At 51.8% G+C, this 15,455-nt stretch overlaps 1 protein-coding gene across 2 annotated transcripts in view; it reads right to left on the bottom strand.

The window, feature by feature from the left end:
* The window catches only part of ARHGAP45 (Rho GTPase activating protein 45), a 44,025-nt gene extending 39,239 nt beyond the window's left edge, over positions 1–4,786 (bottom strand). Inside the window, exon 1 of one of the 2 annotated variants that reach the window (XM_039515605.1) lies at positions 4,488–4,786. In XM_039515605.1, the coding sequence (XP_039371539.1) occupies positions 4,488–4,577 (90 nt within the window). In that variant the 5' untranslated portion in view covers positions 4,578–4,786. Of the gene's footprint in view, positions 1–3,510; positions 3,646–4,487 lie in introns of those variants that run through there. The other variant, XM_039515604.1, reaches the window with a different exon arrangement.
* Between the last annotated feature and the right edge of the window lie 10,669 nt (positions 4,787–15,455).

Raw genomic sequence — 15,455 nt, 5'->3', positions numbered from 1 at the left:
CGTCTTAATTAAGGGAGGGGTGAGAACAGGGGACAGGGAGCCAGGACTTCTGGGTTCTAGCTCAAACTCTAGAAGAGGAGTGGGGTCTAGTGGGTAAAGCCCAGGGGAGGGCTGGGCGACAGGACTCCTGGGTTTTATCCCTAGCCCTGAGATTGGACTATGGGTAGTTGTTACAGAAGGGCACTGGGAGTCAGGACCTCCTAGCTCTGCCGCTGACTTTCTTTGTGACCTTGAGCAAGTCACTTAATCTCTCTGTGCCTCGGTTTCTCCATTTAGGAACCTTTTACAAGGAGGCTATGAGATTTAATGAGTTAATGGGCCAGATTCTGATTCTAGCAACCCTGGTGTAACTCCTACACTGAAACCAGAGGGGTTTCTGCATTTTCACCAGGGTAAATGAGATCACGGTCTTATCATCAATTAAGGTGGCTACAGAGTTTGCATTTTGTAACAAGAAAAGGTTTAAGGAATCGAAGGAACATTTCCTCCCGGAAATGGAGGGACAATCTCTGAAGATGAAGACAGTGGGTGACCCAGCTGGGGAGAGGAAAATGACTGAACTGCGAATAAAAGTTGGCAGGTTTAAATGATTCACCACTCAGAGCTATACAAGCTACATTCTTTGTCCCTGTGCATGGAACTCCTGCTGACATCAGTAAGAATTCAGGTCAACAGTGGGGGTAGACCCCCCGTGAACCACAAAATGACTGAACAAAGATGAATTATGATTTCGATACAGCAAAATGATTGGAGAATTCTTGGAACAAGACAGTCATGATCCCACTAGCACTAATACAAGTCTACTCAGATCTCAGGAGTTCAGGAACCAAATCAGCGATCAGCATGACCCGAAAGAGACACAGGAGTGTGAATTTCGTGTTTCATTGTCTATCATGCTATTCCTATTTAGACAGTATGGCAGGGAAATATTTATATATATTAGTCTCACAGCAAATAAGTTAACTTAATTGGTTAATAACATCGTAAAAGCATCCTGATCGGTTAATAACTTTAGATTGGTTAATTAAATCTTGCTGTGTTTTAATATCACTTGCAGCACAGAGACACATTAAAGAGTCACTTGCAGCTTACAAGCCATACTCTGAGCATCACTGGCTTAACAAGTTGCGAAAGCCTTGCTGTTCCTGATCCAGCCCTCCCAGCAGGAGGCGCTGTAGGAAGCATGGTAGAAACACCGGCTATCATTTAGCTCGCTATCCGTCCCAGCATCTCCCTTCTGGAGGTGCTGCCCAAACTGGGATGAGGTTCCAAAGAGTTCTAGGTTCATAGAGTGCCACTAGGCCAGACCCTGAGATACTGATCCACTCGCGCCCTTGATCCGCTGCTCTGTACCACACAGCGACAGCCAGGCACGGAGTTTTATCACCTCGGTCCTTGCACCACTGGAAACACCCAACTCAAGAAGCAGAGTCCCATAGGGGTGAAAATATGATGTGGCCTTAACAGTCTCAATTGCCTAAGACCTTCCCCCAAGGCTTTCAACACGTAAACAGCCCTTGATGCGGGACCTTTCACAAGCATCAGTCATCAACTCAGAAACCACAAACTTTTCTCTCTGATCACTATGAGCTGGTTTCTTCTATGTCCCTGCTGGCTGCCTGGCTTATATCAGTTACTGCTCATCTCTCCTCCGCTGTCTTCTGGTGTCTCTCTGCACCGTGGCCCCTTTTGCCATGTGGAATTACAGTGTTAACCGCCCTATGCCACGTTATATCGGGTTGTCCTCTACCGGGTAGATTGACAATAGGCCATTGTATGTCACACGAGGTTCCACTGGATGCCCAGTGCCAAAGTCGACTTAGAGCAGGTTATTCTGTCCATGGATTTGGAGAACTTTCCTCCGCCTTGGCTTTGGGTCTGGCCTAGGATCCAGAGCGTGTGACACTGTATCCTAATCATGCACAAATGCCGGTAAAAGGTATGGCTGGTGCAAACTGACCAAAGCCAGGAGATAATGGAGAAGCCGAGAGTTCACACTGTGTTCTCCAAACACCCGGGCACAGCTAGGGGTGCAAGAGGACAGACACTGCCTCCAGGCTAGGGTGTCCCCCTTAGGTGATGTGCCGTGATCTCACACTGTGATGAAGACATCATGCTGGGATGTAACACGACATGACATTGTGGCACAGTGTCACCCCACGATGGTTCAACATCCTGATCCCCACGGGAACTTTTCCTTTCCCAACTCAAAGAAGATTTGTTGGCTTCCCACGGGGGATTTCAGGTCAAATTCAGGACGACTCAGTCGTATTGTGTGTAGCTGCTGGAGGAAGAGCTTGTGATGGGCCAGGGACAACTTTGAGTTCTTCCCTTACGTCTTTTATCTGGCATTTCCTATTCTACAGGTTTTGCATGTGAAATGCCCCATCAGCGTATCTGTACTGGGAAGACACCTGGTCTTTCAAAGCCAGTGACAGGAGAAGGCTGGAATAAACATAGAAGTCATAGGAGGGCATTCCCGTGGACTGGAGACCCCTGAGCCACTCCGTGCCAATCATGTCTGGTTTGTGGGTAGAGTTGCATCAGAAACCATGGCTGATAACAGAAACAGTTTCAATTACAGAAAGGAAAAGACCAGCCAGCCTAGCTGACAATGCCTTCTCTCTGGCCCAAGGCGCATTATTTAGCACAACACAAAAAGAAAGCAGGAGTTACCTAGGAGAGCCCATGAGACCATTGTCTGATCAAGGACTTCCTAGAGCCACACCATAAGGGACTGCATGGCTCAGGGACTTGGTGGTGTCTTCCACCTCTAAGCCAGTGATTCAGATCCATGCCGCTTTCAGTAGTTCCTATCAGACGGCTGTTCGGCAGCCTGTGCGTGAAATGAGTCTGGTGGGTCTCAGCCCAGTTCTCAGCAAGCGTGACAAAACCCACCCCAGCTGGCAGCGACTGGGCCTCGTGGTGGCAGTGTCAGCCATGAGCCCAGGAACTGGATGAGCTGGGGGCTGGCCTCGCCTCTCTCCTAGAGATGGTCCCTCCAGGGCAGGACTGTGAGGAAGCTTCTACTGCCTTTGCTCTGGCTGCTCAGTGAATAAATAGGGCCCTTCACTCTCAAACCCTGGCACCGGCCTTCGCACGAGGCTCAATTAGAGACAAAAAATTGAGAAATGAACCCCCAGGAGGCTAGCGGTGACTGTGGGTTCCAAGATCCCAGAAGGATAAACGACAGGCAAACTGAGCCAAGAGGAATCTCCAGACCCCCGTGAACCTCTAGCCAGGAGTGAGACGTGATAACACCATGCAGCCCCCTCTGACGTTACAAGCCATTGGCTCCGTGGGCTCTCAACTCTCTTGCTTTGGCAACTGCAGGGTGATATGTTCCCTGTCTGGTGGCAGCTTTCTTATGCTGCACAGGCTTGGCTAGGAGGCTGGAGGGGTTCTAGCTGAAATCATGGGGCTGGAGTCTACTGTTTCCCTCTTTGCCCCCTGGGTGGAGTTGCATGGACAGAAGCAGAAGGCAGAATTTGACCCTGGGTTCCCACCTACCTTCAGCCACACCTTTGGTCTGTAGGAGAAGGAGTCCAGGGCATGCTCACGTGAGCCGTGTTTCTTCGCCATTCTCCTGAGCCCTACAGAGTACGGGCTGTAGCTGCTCTTGCCAGCTGCGCGTTTGCTCAGCATCCTCTGGTCTTACACACAAGGGGCCTACAGGCCGGACCCATCCACAAACCCCCAAGAACTGGCCCGGAAAGAAGGATGGGGAAGGAGGAGCAAACGCAGCCACTGCCCTTTAAGAAGCTGCTGGATGGTTTTCGGCGGCTTTGGGACCCACCCCGATTCCTTCTTCAGAGAATCTATATTTTAAATTGAGTCTGTTGCTAAGGAGGGGCTGAGGTGGGTCAGGGTGTGTGTCTCAACCACAGCTGTTTCCAAAGCAGCAGGAAGATGAAGCTGGGAGCTTCCCTTTTTGCCTGCTTTAGAACCCCATGTAGCTCGTTTAAAAAACATCCACACGCTCCTGTCCGTCCCCCCTTTGCTCCCTCCTTCCAGAGCTGGGCCTAGCTGACCCCAGATAGCCTCCCCCAACCTCTGATTTCTGTGCTCTATAATGGAAATAAAAGCGAGCTCCTGTCTTCCTCCTTCTCCGGCTTTGATCTCATTCCTGCTGTCCCACCTGGCTCAGCCGCTTTGCAAAGTTGCCTTCCATAGATGCGAATGCCAAATCCTACCCGACTCGCCCATTAATAATCATTTCCCTCACTTCACTCCCAATCGCTGCTGCTGCTGCTGAATTTCTCTCATCCTTCCATCCGATCCCCCCCTCTCATTTAATCACATCTTCTCTCCTTTTCAAAGCCAACTTCTAAACAGAGAAACTGTTGCCTCAGGTATCTTTCCCCCCCTCCTCTTCCTCCCACTGCTGCCCTAAAGGTTGGTAATTTTCAGAGCCACTCTGCCTCCCATTGCATCGTAGCTGTTCACATTTGCATTGATCAGAGGAAAGAGGATGCAGTGTTACTTACCGATGGGGTTTGCGGTATGGGGCTTCCTGCCCTGGTCTTCTTAGATATTGAGGGAGTTTTCATTAACTCGCGTTTCTTCCTTGAAAACATCTTTCCCAAAGGTAGAACAAGGTCTTCCTCGCGTCCCACCCCAGCCGATCCCCGGTCTCTTAGCTCCCAGCTGGGGTTCACTTTCTCTTTCTCTCTATTTCCATCCACCACGGCTTGATCTCAAGCCTTGCGTAGATGCCTTGTGTAGCTGCAGCCTGCCCAGCTCAGGCGCGACTCCCTTAACAGTTCAACCACATTAGCTCGCTGCTTAACTGTCAGGGCTGAAGCATGTGATGCAAACTAATTTCCTGATTGGCGTGTCAGGCTAACCTGCAAACACTTCACAGGAAAAGGCAAATGTGCAGAAAGAGAGACAAAAGCAGCTCGATTCCTCTTTTCTTGTTTTGCTTTTAGAGGTTTGACTTTTCTTTTTTTAAGTGGGGAGGGAAAAAAAAGGGTTGTGATCACTGTTTTCAGGGGGGCCGGATCTCTCTCTGGCTCTTTGAGATGAGCTTTCCCTGAGGGTTTCATTAGCCCCGTTTTCCAGATAGGAACTGAAGCCAGGAGAGATTATAGGGGAAATTTTCAAAGACACAAAGGAGAATTACGCCCCAACTCCCGCTCCGTTTCAATGGGAGTCAGGCACCAAATCACCCTTTGTGCTTTTGAACATCCCCCTATTTATTATACTTACCTGGCCCCTAGTGCCAGAGTGCCTTACAAGCTTTATTTGTATAACCCCCAGTTTACGGATGGGAACTCAGGCCCAGGGAGATTAAGTGACTTTCCCAAGGTCACAGAGAACGTCAGTGGCAGAGAAGGGAATCAAATCTTTGGGCAGGGACTGTCTTTTTGTTCTGTGCTTGTACAGCACCTACAACAGGGGGGTCCTGGTCCACAACTAGGGCTCCTAGGTGCTACAGTAACACAAATGAATATTAACCCTCCCCTGCAGCACAGCCCAGTGCCATAATCACAGTACCAACCTCCCTCCGTCCTCCCCCCCCCCCCCGGTTTCCTAGAAGCAGCGTGTTTTATGGCACCTAACACATCAGATTATCTTGCAAAATCTTTGTCTAACTGCACCTGCTGAGTGGCTGAGCGAGGGCCTAGCTATGTGAGCAGGTCCTGAGAGGTGCTGCCTGGCTACCATGCGCATGCCGTCAGGCACAGTTAGCCTGTGGAACTCGTTGCCGTGCTATGCCATTAAAGCCAAGAGTTTAGCCATATTAAAAGAGGGATTAGAGACGCTGGTACAGAAAATCCAGGGTTACAATAGTAAATGTTAGAAATAACCGAGGGAGGGATTTAAACCCTCATGCTTCATGGCATAAGGAAATTCTGACTGTGGTCACTCAGCAGGTAAGTCCCTGGGCAGGTAATCCTGCAGCAGCAGGGTTCTTGCACCTTCCTCTAAAGCCTCTTGGTACTTGCCGCTATCAGAGATAGGAGGCAGAGCCAACCTAGTATGACAGTTTCCTGGGTCCATTCTTGCTGACTGCAATGCGGGGAGAGGGCGAGCCACACCTTGCAGGATTGGGCCCAATTAACCCATTCTGGGGCTCCTGGAGGGGAGGCAGGTAAGTAAGGATTAGAACCAAACTTGTAGGGCAAGAGAGAGCGAAGACCCAGGAGAGAGATAGTTAAGGATTTCTGCTCTCTGGGAAAGGAACCGCAGGGGGGCCTACAGGAAGGAGCTTGTGCCCTAGGACAGTCCTGAGGGGTGAGGACAGTTGGGGACCAGGCCACTCCTAAGGCAGGCCTGGGAGAGGAGGCTGCAGAGAGGAAGCCCTGAGAGTCAGGGAAGACGACCAGATCATTTGAGAGGGATGAAGAGGATTGAGCCTGGAAGAGTTGGAGTTTGGATGTGGGACTCTTAGTGTGACCTGGCTGGAGAGCCAGGTCACTGCACAGACCGGCAGAGGAGGAGGGAGAGGTAGAGGGGCTGCAACACTGGGTCTTGCCCAGAAGGAGGGTCTCTGGGATAGTGAGGCTCTAGGGTGACTACTGGGAGAGGAATAGTCAGCTGGTATGCATGCGTGTTTCACGTTGCCTGACGCGGTATGGCTGGATTGTGGGTTTGAGTCTCAGTTCCTCCGTTCCTGTGCTTGGGGCAGGGCTGCAGGGTGTTGTTAAGGTGGCTTTAAGCCATCTCTGCACTCCCTGAGTTATGGAGTTGTTCAAGGCACTTCTTGACCCCTGGTGCATGCTAGAGCAGCCTCGGGGCTGTTGTACCTTATGGTCTGCTTCCCATGCCCCCCATCGACCATGGCAGAGCTCTGGGGCCGCACACATCCGCTCTGTCTGCTGGGAGCAGAGGTGGGATAGAGCCCTTAGTCCCATTCTACAACAGCCACAGAGCAGGGAGACTCCCAGCACAAGGAGTATTCTCAGGGGCCCTTTCCACCCACTGTAAGCCCCTGCCCTAACGTAACCGAGACGTGGTCCCGGTCAGTGCAATTTAAGGGCTTGATCCTCCAGTTCTCTGGCAAACTGCGCACTGCAGTCGGTTGCCTGAGTAGGGACTGAAGGATTGGGTCGAGTGGGTGAAAGGCTCCAGTTGCATGGAGCAAGATGAGGAGTCTGCCTGTGGCTGGGGATTTGCCTGTGGAGTGATGCTAGGTTGGGTATCTGCTGCAGTTAAAAGTGGTCTCACGGGAGACAAAAGTGCCAAGTTGGAGTCCCTTGGCATTATTAACCCGCCGATGGCAGGGCTAGGCTGGGCTGGGCTCTTTAGGCCAGAGGGTCTCAAACTGGGGGGCAAAGAATGTATTTGGGGTGGGGGCATGAGAAGCTTTGGCGGGGGGGCGGAGGACATAACTGGCAAAGCCGACTCCTCCAGACACATCAGCTCCTCGAGTGGTGCTGTGCATTCGACGGTCAGTGGCGCTGTGCGTTGTGACAGATTTCTGTGACGCTTGCCTAGCGTCATACAAAGTCTTTGCCATCGGTACATGAATCCGTTGGCTACAACCCGCTGTGCACATTTCACTGTCAGCATCGACCACCATCGCAGTGTGGGGCTTGCGGTTATTACAATGCCTCGTTGGCGCTGTTTGAATCAACACCTGGCGGTTGGTAATACTGCGTGAGAGTTGCATGTTGATATACCTGTGTGTGTGTGTGTGTGTGTGTGTGTGTGTGTGTGTGTGTTTGCATAAACTACTGCAGACACAAAGAAGGGGGGCGCCATCAGAAAAGTGTGACCCGCTGCTCTGGGTGAACTCTGCTGCCACCCATTGGCAAGAAGGGGCAATGAAACCGTGGGAAAATCTGTGCGCTTCCTGACGTTGTTCAGGCCTTGGGGTTCCTCTCTGCGCACTAGAGAAGTTGGCGACGCTCTCTCCAGAATTGATGGCTTTGGGTTTGAACACTTCAGCCTCTTCTCAGTTTCAATTTCTGACCAGCAAGGAAAACTTTCTTGACTCTTGGTATTTGTATGATGGTAGCACCTAGAGACCCCAACGGTGGGGTGACCAGATGCCCTGATTTTATAGGGACAGTCCCGATATTCGCAGCTTTGTCTTATATAGGCGCCTGTGGCCCCCCCATTCTGATTTTTCACACTTGCTATCTGGTCACCCTACCGGATGGGTGCCAGGCGCTGTACGGACACAAAGTAAGAGACAGTCCCGGCCCCAAAGAGCTGACAGGCTAAATGGCCAAACGGCTGGGAGAGGAAACAGGTGCAGAGAGGGGAAGTGACTTCACCCAGCAGGTTAGGGGCCAAGCTAGAAATCTAGAGCTCCCCTTCCAGCGCCATATCTGCTAGGCCGCCCTGCGTCTCCTTTCCCACCATCTTCTCTCTCTCCTTTTCCTTGCTCCCTCTCTCTCTCTTCTCTTCCGTTCTCAGACTTTTGGTTCTCCAGGTGTTTACATGGGAGCCAGCACCATGGTAGCTGAAAGAATTTCTCTCCCACATTACCCAAGAACTCTGTGATTAGACTCCCTGGCCAAACTCCCCTTCCCCACACCTCCAAAGGGGGCACATTTTAGCGAGGGACTGATTTTTACCTATATAATTTGTATAGTGGGGGTGGGAGCCATTGAACCAAACTGTAAACCCTGTGTATGATGGGAACCACTTCAAGCCAGGGGGTGCAGCAGCCCCCCTAGTTCCACAGCTCTGTCGGCAAGGGGCTTAGCTCGGTATAACTACATCTCGGGGGCGGGGGTGGATTTCAGCCGTGACTGATGTAGTTGCACCAGTACGGGTCTGTAGTGGAGACCAGACCTCAGTGTGTGCCCTGGGTACCCGGGCCCTGGTGATGCTGAGACAAGACCGTGGATTATATACGGCCAAATGCGGCCTACGTTCGGGAGCCCAGAGAACGGCAGGGGAGCTCTGCCTGGTGCTGGTGCTGTGGTCAGAGGCCAGGCAAGCTCTGAAATCCCGTCACGAGGGGTCGCTGTTGGAGCAGTTTAGACTCATGGAAAGGGACCGAGGTTGTTCTCTCTGCACCTTCGATGGACACCTGGTCCTTGTATGATGCTGCTCTGGATGAGAGGGTTCTCCATGGCTCCCTCCCCCTCTACCATCTTCCTCTGTATAAGTCCCTGAATAGCTGGGCTATCCCCATTTTACAGCTGGGGAAGCTGCCACACCGATATGATGTGACTTACCCCGGCTTGCAGAGCAAATCAGTGGCACAGCCAGGACTTGGATCCATGTCCCCTGAGCGCTGACCCCCGCTGTAACCACTAGGCCAGCCTTCCTCTCGACATTTTGTTCTGCTCTCTGCCTCCCACTGCTCAGTGCTGGCAGCTGGGTCCCTTCGAAGAACAGGAATTAGCAGAGAAGAACAAATCTCTCTAGCTAGAGCAGACCAGGAGGGAGCATCTTTTTGTTCTGTGTCTGCTGCACACGGGGGGGGGTCGTGGTGATTGGGGCCCAGGTGCTCCCCTGCACACACATAATAAATAATGGGTCAAAGAGAAAGAAGAAGAAAGTAATGGAGTAGGAGGAGATTCTGGCTCATGTCTGTTCATCTCCTGTAGCAGTGTATGTGTATGCTGCTGCTGGAACTGGGGGGGGGGAGGGGAGGACATCAATGAAACCCCTGCAGCCAAACACCCCCACCCTTGTGGGATCTGGTGTTGGATGTGAAATGTGCAACTTGGGCTACTGTGCTCTGCTAATTAATTAAAATGAGGACTAGAAATGTACTTTTTTCCCCCCTCTTTCTTTATTGAGGAAAGTTGAGATCGTCATGTACTCACAGGACTCCGGCAGCTGGAGCTTTTTAAAAAAAAATAAGTAAAAAATCCAACACCAAATACTGAGAGGGTTGGCAACACTGGAAATGTTATTTAACACATTAATAAAATGTGGTGGCAAAACCCACCGAAATTGGCACGGGAAGGGCAGGTGTAGGACCTGAGATTGCATCCAGCCCTCTTTAAAACTGGCTAGATTTCCAGCTGAGGGCACCAGCACCCCTTTAATCAGCTTGTTGGATCAGTCCCAAACTATTGCCTCAGGGAGGCAGACAGCCTGGGTCACACATACTGGGAGTGGAGCAGCGTTAGGTTGATCAGTCTGGATGTCCTCTCCTGAGAGAGGCACATGTGACTGTGTGTCTCCAGGAGGAGTGAGCCTTCTGTCTGGGTGACTGTTGCCTCCCCTGGGAGCACAGAATACATACTCCCACTCAGGCACTGGGCTAACTTGGTTCCTTATTCCTAGTTCCTTAGTTATAGTTCCCAGTTCCATATCTGTAGCCAACCAGGCCATGGGTGGTGTGACAGGGTCAGGCCCGATGGCTACAAGAGAGTGGTCAAAGGCAGATACATTAGCTCCAGGTTAAGCAGGTCCCTTTTCCCTGGGTAAGATAACAGGGACTATTCCAGAACACCCAGGAACTTTCTAGAACTAATTCAGGCAGGCAGGCTAATTAGGACACATGTAGCCAATTGGGAAGTTACCAGAATTAATTAAGGCTAATCAGGACACCTGGTATAAAAAGGCTGTCACTCCAGTTAGTGAGGTGTGTGTAAGGAGCTGGGAGTGAGAGGCTGTGCTGCTGGAGGACTGAGGCGCACAAGCGTTAACAGACACCAGGAGGAAGGTCCTGTGGTGAGGACAAAGAGGGTGTTGGGAGGAGGCCGTGGGGAAGTAGCCCAGGGAGTTGTAGCTGTCACGTAGCTGTTCCAGGAGGCACTCTAGGCAGCTGCAGTCCACAGGGCCCTGGGCTGGAACCCAGGGTAGAGGGTGGGCCCGGGTTCCCCCCAAAACCTCCCAACTCCTGATCCAACACAGAAAGCTCTCTGAGGCTAGCAAAATCCAGCAATAAGCGCAGGACCCACCGAGGTAGCGGAGGAACTTTATCACAGTGGTCAGGCTTAGTGGTTGAAATGAGAGTTTGGGCTGCCAGTTAGAGCTGGGTCCAGGGTGAGCAGAGTCCAGGAATGAGCCGAGGGATCAGTACTGGACGGACAGAAGCCGAATGCCGGAACCAGAGGTGGCGCTGAGGATTGAATCCAGAAATCAGAATCCGGAGTGGAAGGGGGGGCTGGGGCAGAGCAGGTTCAGAAACCAAGCTGGAGCAGGGACTGGAAGCAGAGCACGTAGCGCGACAGGCGTGGTACGCGTTGAGCAGACACCGATCTGGGCGTCAGGTTTGCGAGTAGGGCTGCTAAGCCAGCAGCCAGTCAGGGGATGTGGCTACTCTCAGTCCCAAGTCGGGAGCAGGAAACTCACTTCTTGTCTACCAGCCTGGTGAGTCAGGGAGCCCGGCAGGAGCTGGGCCCATCTGCTTTGGCCCTTGACAACATTCAAAGACCAAATAACATTTAATCAATGTAAGGTTACATAATAAATGTGATTGAATTTTAGAACAATAGTTACCCAGGTCATCCCGCTTGCCCTTTTTGAATATTGGTAACATTAGCACCTTACCCGTCTTCTGGAATTTCCCCAGTATTCTCAGGGCCACCGAGAGCGGGTTCGGGCCCTGGTGAAAAACATTTTTCAGGCCCCCCAGCAAGGGTGGACCGGCTAAACAGGGCCGGGGAAGCTGGGCCCCAGGCCCCCTTCCGGACCGCCAGGCCCTGGTAATTTGTACCGGCTTCCCCCCGACTCATTGGCCCTGGGTATTCCAAGATTGATTAGAGATTAACGTTGGTGGGCTGGAGAGCTCCTTGACCAGCTCTTTTAGGACTCTTGGGTGCGTCGCCTTCTGAAACGACCCTGTTTGCTGCTCTGGTTCCTCCGTGGGGTGGGGGGCAGGAGGGGAGAGAGGCTGGTGACATGGGCTTTGGGTCAGGGAGTGACCTGCCCCAGCTCCTTCAGAAGAGTCTGGTGGTTGTAGGGGCGACACTTACAGTCCAAGAAGCATTTTGTCACCTACAGCCAGTCAAAACCCAGCTTCAACCTTAGTCAAGCCCCATTTGCGAAACGGAAGTGGGGTGGTTGTGTGGCATATGCCAGCATAGTACTGAGGAGAAAAGCATCGGGTCAGGGGCTGGTGTGGCCCTGCTCCTGCAGAACAGTCTTGACGACACAGGGATGTGTCAGCAGGGGTGACCAACAAGCATTTTGTCATGTAAAGCCAGTCAAAACCCAGTTCCTTATTCAAGCCCCATTTGCTAAATAGAAGTGACAAGGAAGTGAGAGAGAATGAGAGAACAGACACATGGCAAATGTTAGTCCTGTGGCTCCAGGCACCCCTGGAAGGCGCTCAGATACCACCATGATGAATGCAGTAAAAAGACCTGTACAGAACGGAACAGCAAGTGGCAACATATTGCTTAGAAATTCAGCTTTGACGCAGGGAGTTACACATCCCAGCTGTGCCAGAACCAAGCGGCTGCTAGGACAGCTCACGTGGGCTGACCCAAGAAGCAGTTTGTCACTTACAGCCAGTCAGTGTCCAGTTCCTTATTGGGATAATTAGTCAATACATCATTATTTACTAACATACATTGTTCTACAGTCGATCCCATTTAGAAATGTCACCGAAATAAAAATGTAATCTGACGGGGATGAATATTATTAAAAGCATTGGCACATGCCGGCTCTGCTCTTTGGGCCAGATCCTCAGCTGATGTAAATTGGTGCAGCTCCATTTAATTTAATGTGACCAGATCCCCAACTGGCATGCATGAGTGCTGTTCCATTGAACTCAGTGGTCCAGATAATTAGCCAGTGTAATCAGCATAGCTCCAGAGAAGTCAATGAGGCTGCACTGATTTATACCAGCCGAGAAGCTAACCCTGGCCTGGAGTTGTTCCTTTTTTTGGCTTCACCAATGCAACTCACTAACACAGACATGCTGCACTCGTGTTAACCATGACTTGCCATGGTACAGCACTGTAGCTGGCACGGTTTACACTGGTGTAATGATTCTACACAGGGGTTTTGCACCAGTTCAAAAAAGTTCAATGTAGCCAAGACCACTCGCATGAGGGGTGGAGAGAACACACACAGATAGGTGCTGGGGGAGTCTTGACATGGAAGAAGGAAGTGTTCTCTTGGTTTCTGAAATAGCCATGAAGATTACTCAGGGTTAGGGTGATGTGTGCCTCCTGCCATGCAAACATCCTGTGCTCCGGCTGTCAGATCCAGCTGTCACACTCTGATTGTCTTCAGATCCCTTCTGGAGATCTCTCTCTTAGCCCGGGATTAGGATGAGCCCTGATCTGTCTCACAAAACAATCAGATGCTGCTGCTGGTTCTCCTTCCCATAACTAGGGCGTATGAACTGAAAGCCATCCCTTGCCCAACAATCTAGATGTGCTGCCTGCATGGCGGTACGGTGTAACCTACCTCCTCTAACCCAGTGGTTCTCAGGACAAATTTTTTGGTGGCCTCAGAGTGCCGCGCTCACATTTTTTCCTAAAATACTTGATTAGCTTTAGGAAAACCAAATAAATATGCACATAGACATGTCCAAATCATTGTCATTTATTTATTGCTAGCTAGTAAGGCTGGTGTGAAAAGTGCTATTAACAGACATGCAAGTATCACTTTTCACAGCAGGCTTACTGAGCCCTGGCAAGCCTGGGGCCAACTTAAGCCCTAGATGGAGTGTTGGGGGAGGCAGTGGGAGCCAGGGAAGATGGGGGTGGGGGACTGGAGCCTGAAACCCTGGGGCCAGAGCCCGAAGCCCCGCGGCTGGAGGACAGGGTCCACGGATGGAGCCTTGGCTCTGCCACTGTGCAGCAAGAGCTCAGGGCTGGAGCCCGAAGCCCCGTGGCCAGAGCCTGCTGCCCCGCCACCCCAGGGTTTGAAGCCCAAAGCCTGAGCCCCACCACTCCTGGAGAAGTGGGGAACTCCCTGGCTGCCTGCTCCTCCACTCCAGCGTTGTGCCCCAGGTGTCCCCAGAGAGGCCGTGCTGCTGGCCCCAGCATCCAGGAGCAACAGAGAGGGGGAGGGGGCTCTACTTTGCCCTCCCCCCCCATCACAGCCCAGGAGTCGGTGGCCCCGAGAAAAGTCCCTGGTGGCTGCACGTGGCCACGGTGGTTGCATTTGAGAAACAGCTGCTTTAACCCTTGTGTTTGCCTGGATTCACCAATCTGCTGTGAGGAACGTGGCCTGCCCACCGATAAATTGGGTTGTATTATGTCCCTGCAGAGCTGGCAGGAGGTTGCGGAGGGGTTTAAGCAGAAAGCTGGGGGAAAAGGGACAAAAACTGATTCTTGTCTCCCCTTTCCCCCGTGAAAGTTTTCATATGAAATTTCAGATTTCTGTTCCCTCCAGGGACAGTGAGCCACCCTCTCTATTGGTATCCAGACACCATGCTGATGGGTGTGATTGATGAGATAGATAGATTGGATTAGATGTGTATAGGGATAGATAGATAGATAGATAGATAGATAGAGGGTGTGTGTGGGGATAGATAGAGGGGGGGGTGTGGGGATAGACAGATGGTATTGGGGTGTGTATGAGGATAGACAAATAGAGTAGGGGTATGGGGATAGATGGATGGATAGATAGATAGCGTGGGAGTATGGGGATAGATAGATAGCGTGGGAGTATGGGGATGGATAGATAGTGTGGGAGTATGGGGATGGATAGATAGATAGCATGGGAGTATGGGGATAGATAGAGTGGGAGTATGGGGATGGATAGATAGCGTGGGAGTATGGGGATAGATGGATGGATGGATAGATAGAGTGGGGGTATGGGGATGGATAGACAGACAGACAAAGATTGTGGTGTCTCAGTAGTAAGATTACATCTGTTGAGAAATGGTGCCAGCCACCCACAGTGTTCTATCACCCGGCCCTCCCAGGCCGTGCCCTCATTAGGAGTCAGTCCTCGCTACACGCCTGGATCACACCCAGTTACTCCTGGGAATGGGGATCTTAATTCCGTCGCCCTGGGAAAGTGACACATAAATGGGTCATGTGTGTTTGGGACCTGATTGACGCTGGGAGCTGGTGGGGTTCTCCAGCACAATGGAGGTGCTCAGTAGTGATGGGATAATAAGGTGGGGGTTGGATGGGATGCAGCCGACACCCCCAGCTTCCAGTAGAAGAAGCACCTTTTCCTGCCATTGGAAGCAACTTTCTGTCCAGCCTGCCCAGCCCTGCTGGTAGCAGAAGGAAGCCTCACCCAGCCCTGCCCTGATGAGCATCTACCCGGAATGAGCTCACTGCCTTGGTATGTGTGGGAGAGCTGGGAAGGCAATCAGCATCCTGGGCATACCCCATCCTCAGCTTGGGCTCCTGGATGAATTCAGGACAGCCCCTGTGTGGGGAGAAAGGCGTGGGGGGAATAGCTGCGTCCATCACTGCAGCATGCCCAGCCCCACTATAGTGTGTGTGAGGGAGGGGGCAGGGGGTTGTGTGTACACGGGAGGGCTGGCGGGCTCGTAGGGACCACTGGGTGTTTGAAGGGCTCGGGTGTGCCCAGGGGTCTGGGTGAGGTGCCCGGAGCATCTGACATAAGCAGCGATTAATTTTTGCCAGGGCTGAGAGCCCCAGCACCTCTAG

The sequence above is a fragment of the Mauremys reevesii genome, linkage group 26, assembly GCF_016161935.1.
Source record: "Mauremys reevesii isolate NIE-2019 linkage group 26, ASM1616193v1, whole genome shotgun sequence".
Taxonomy (NCBI): Eukaryota; Metazoa; Chordata; order Testudines; family Geoemydidae; genus Mauremys; species Mauremys reevesii.
Note: the sequence above shows the minus strand (reverse complement) of the source record. Positions and strands in the feature narration are given on the sequence as shown.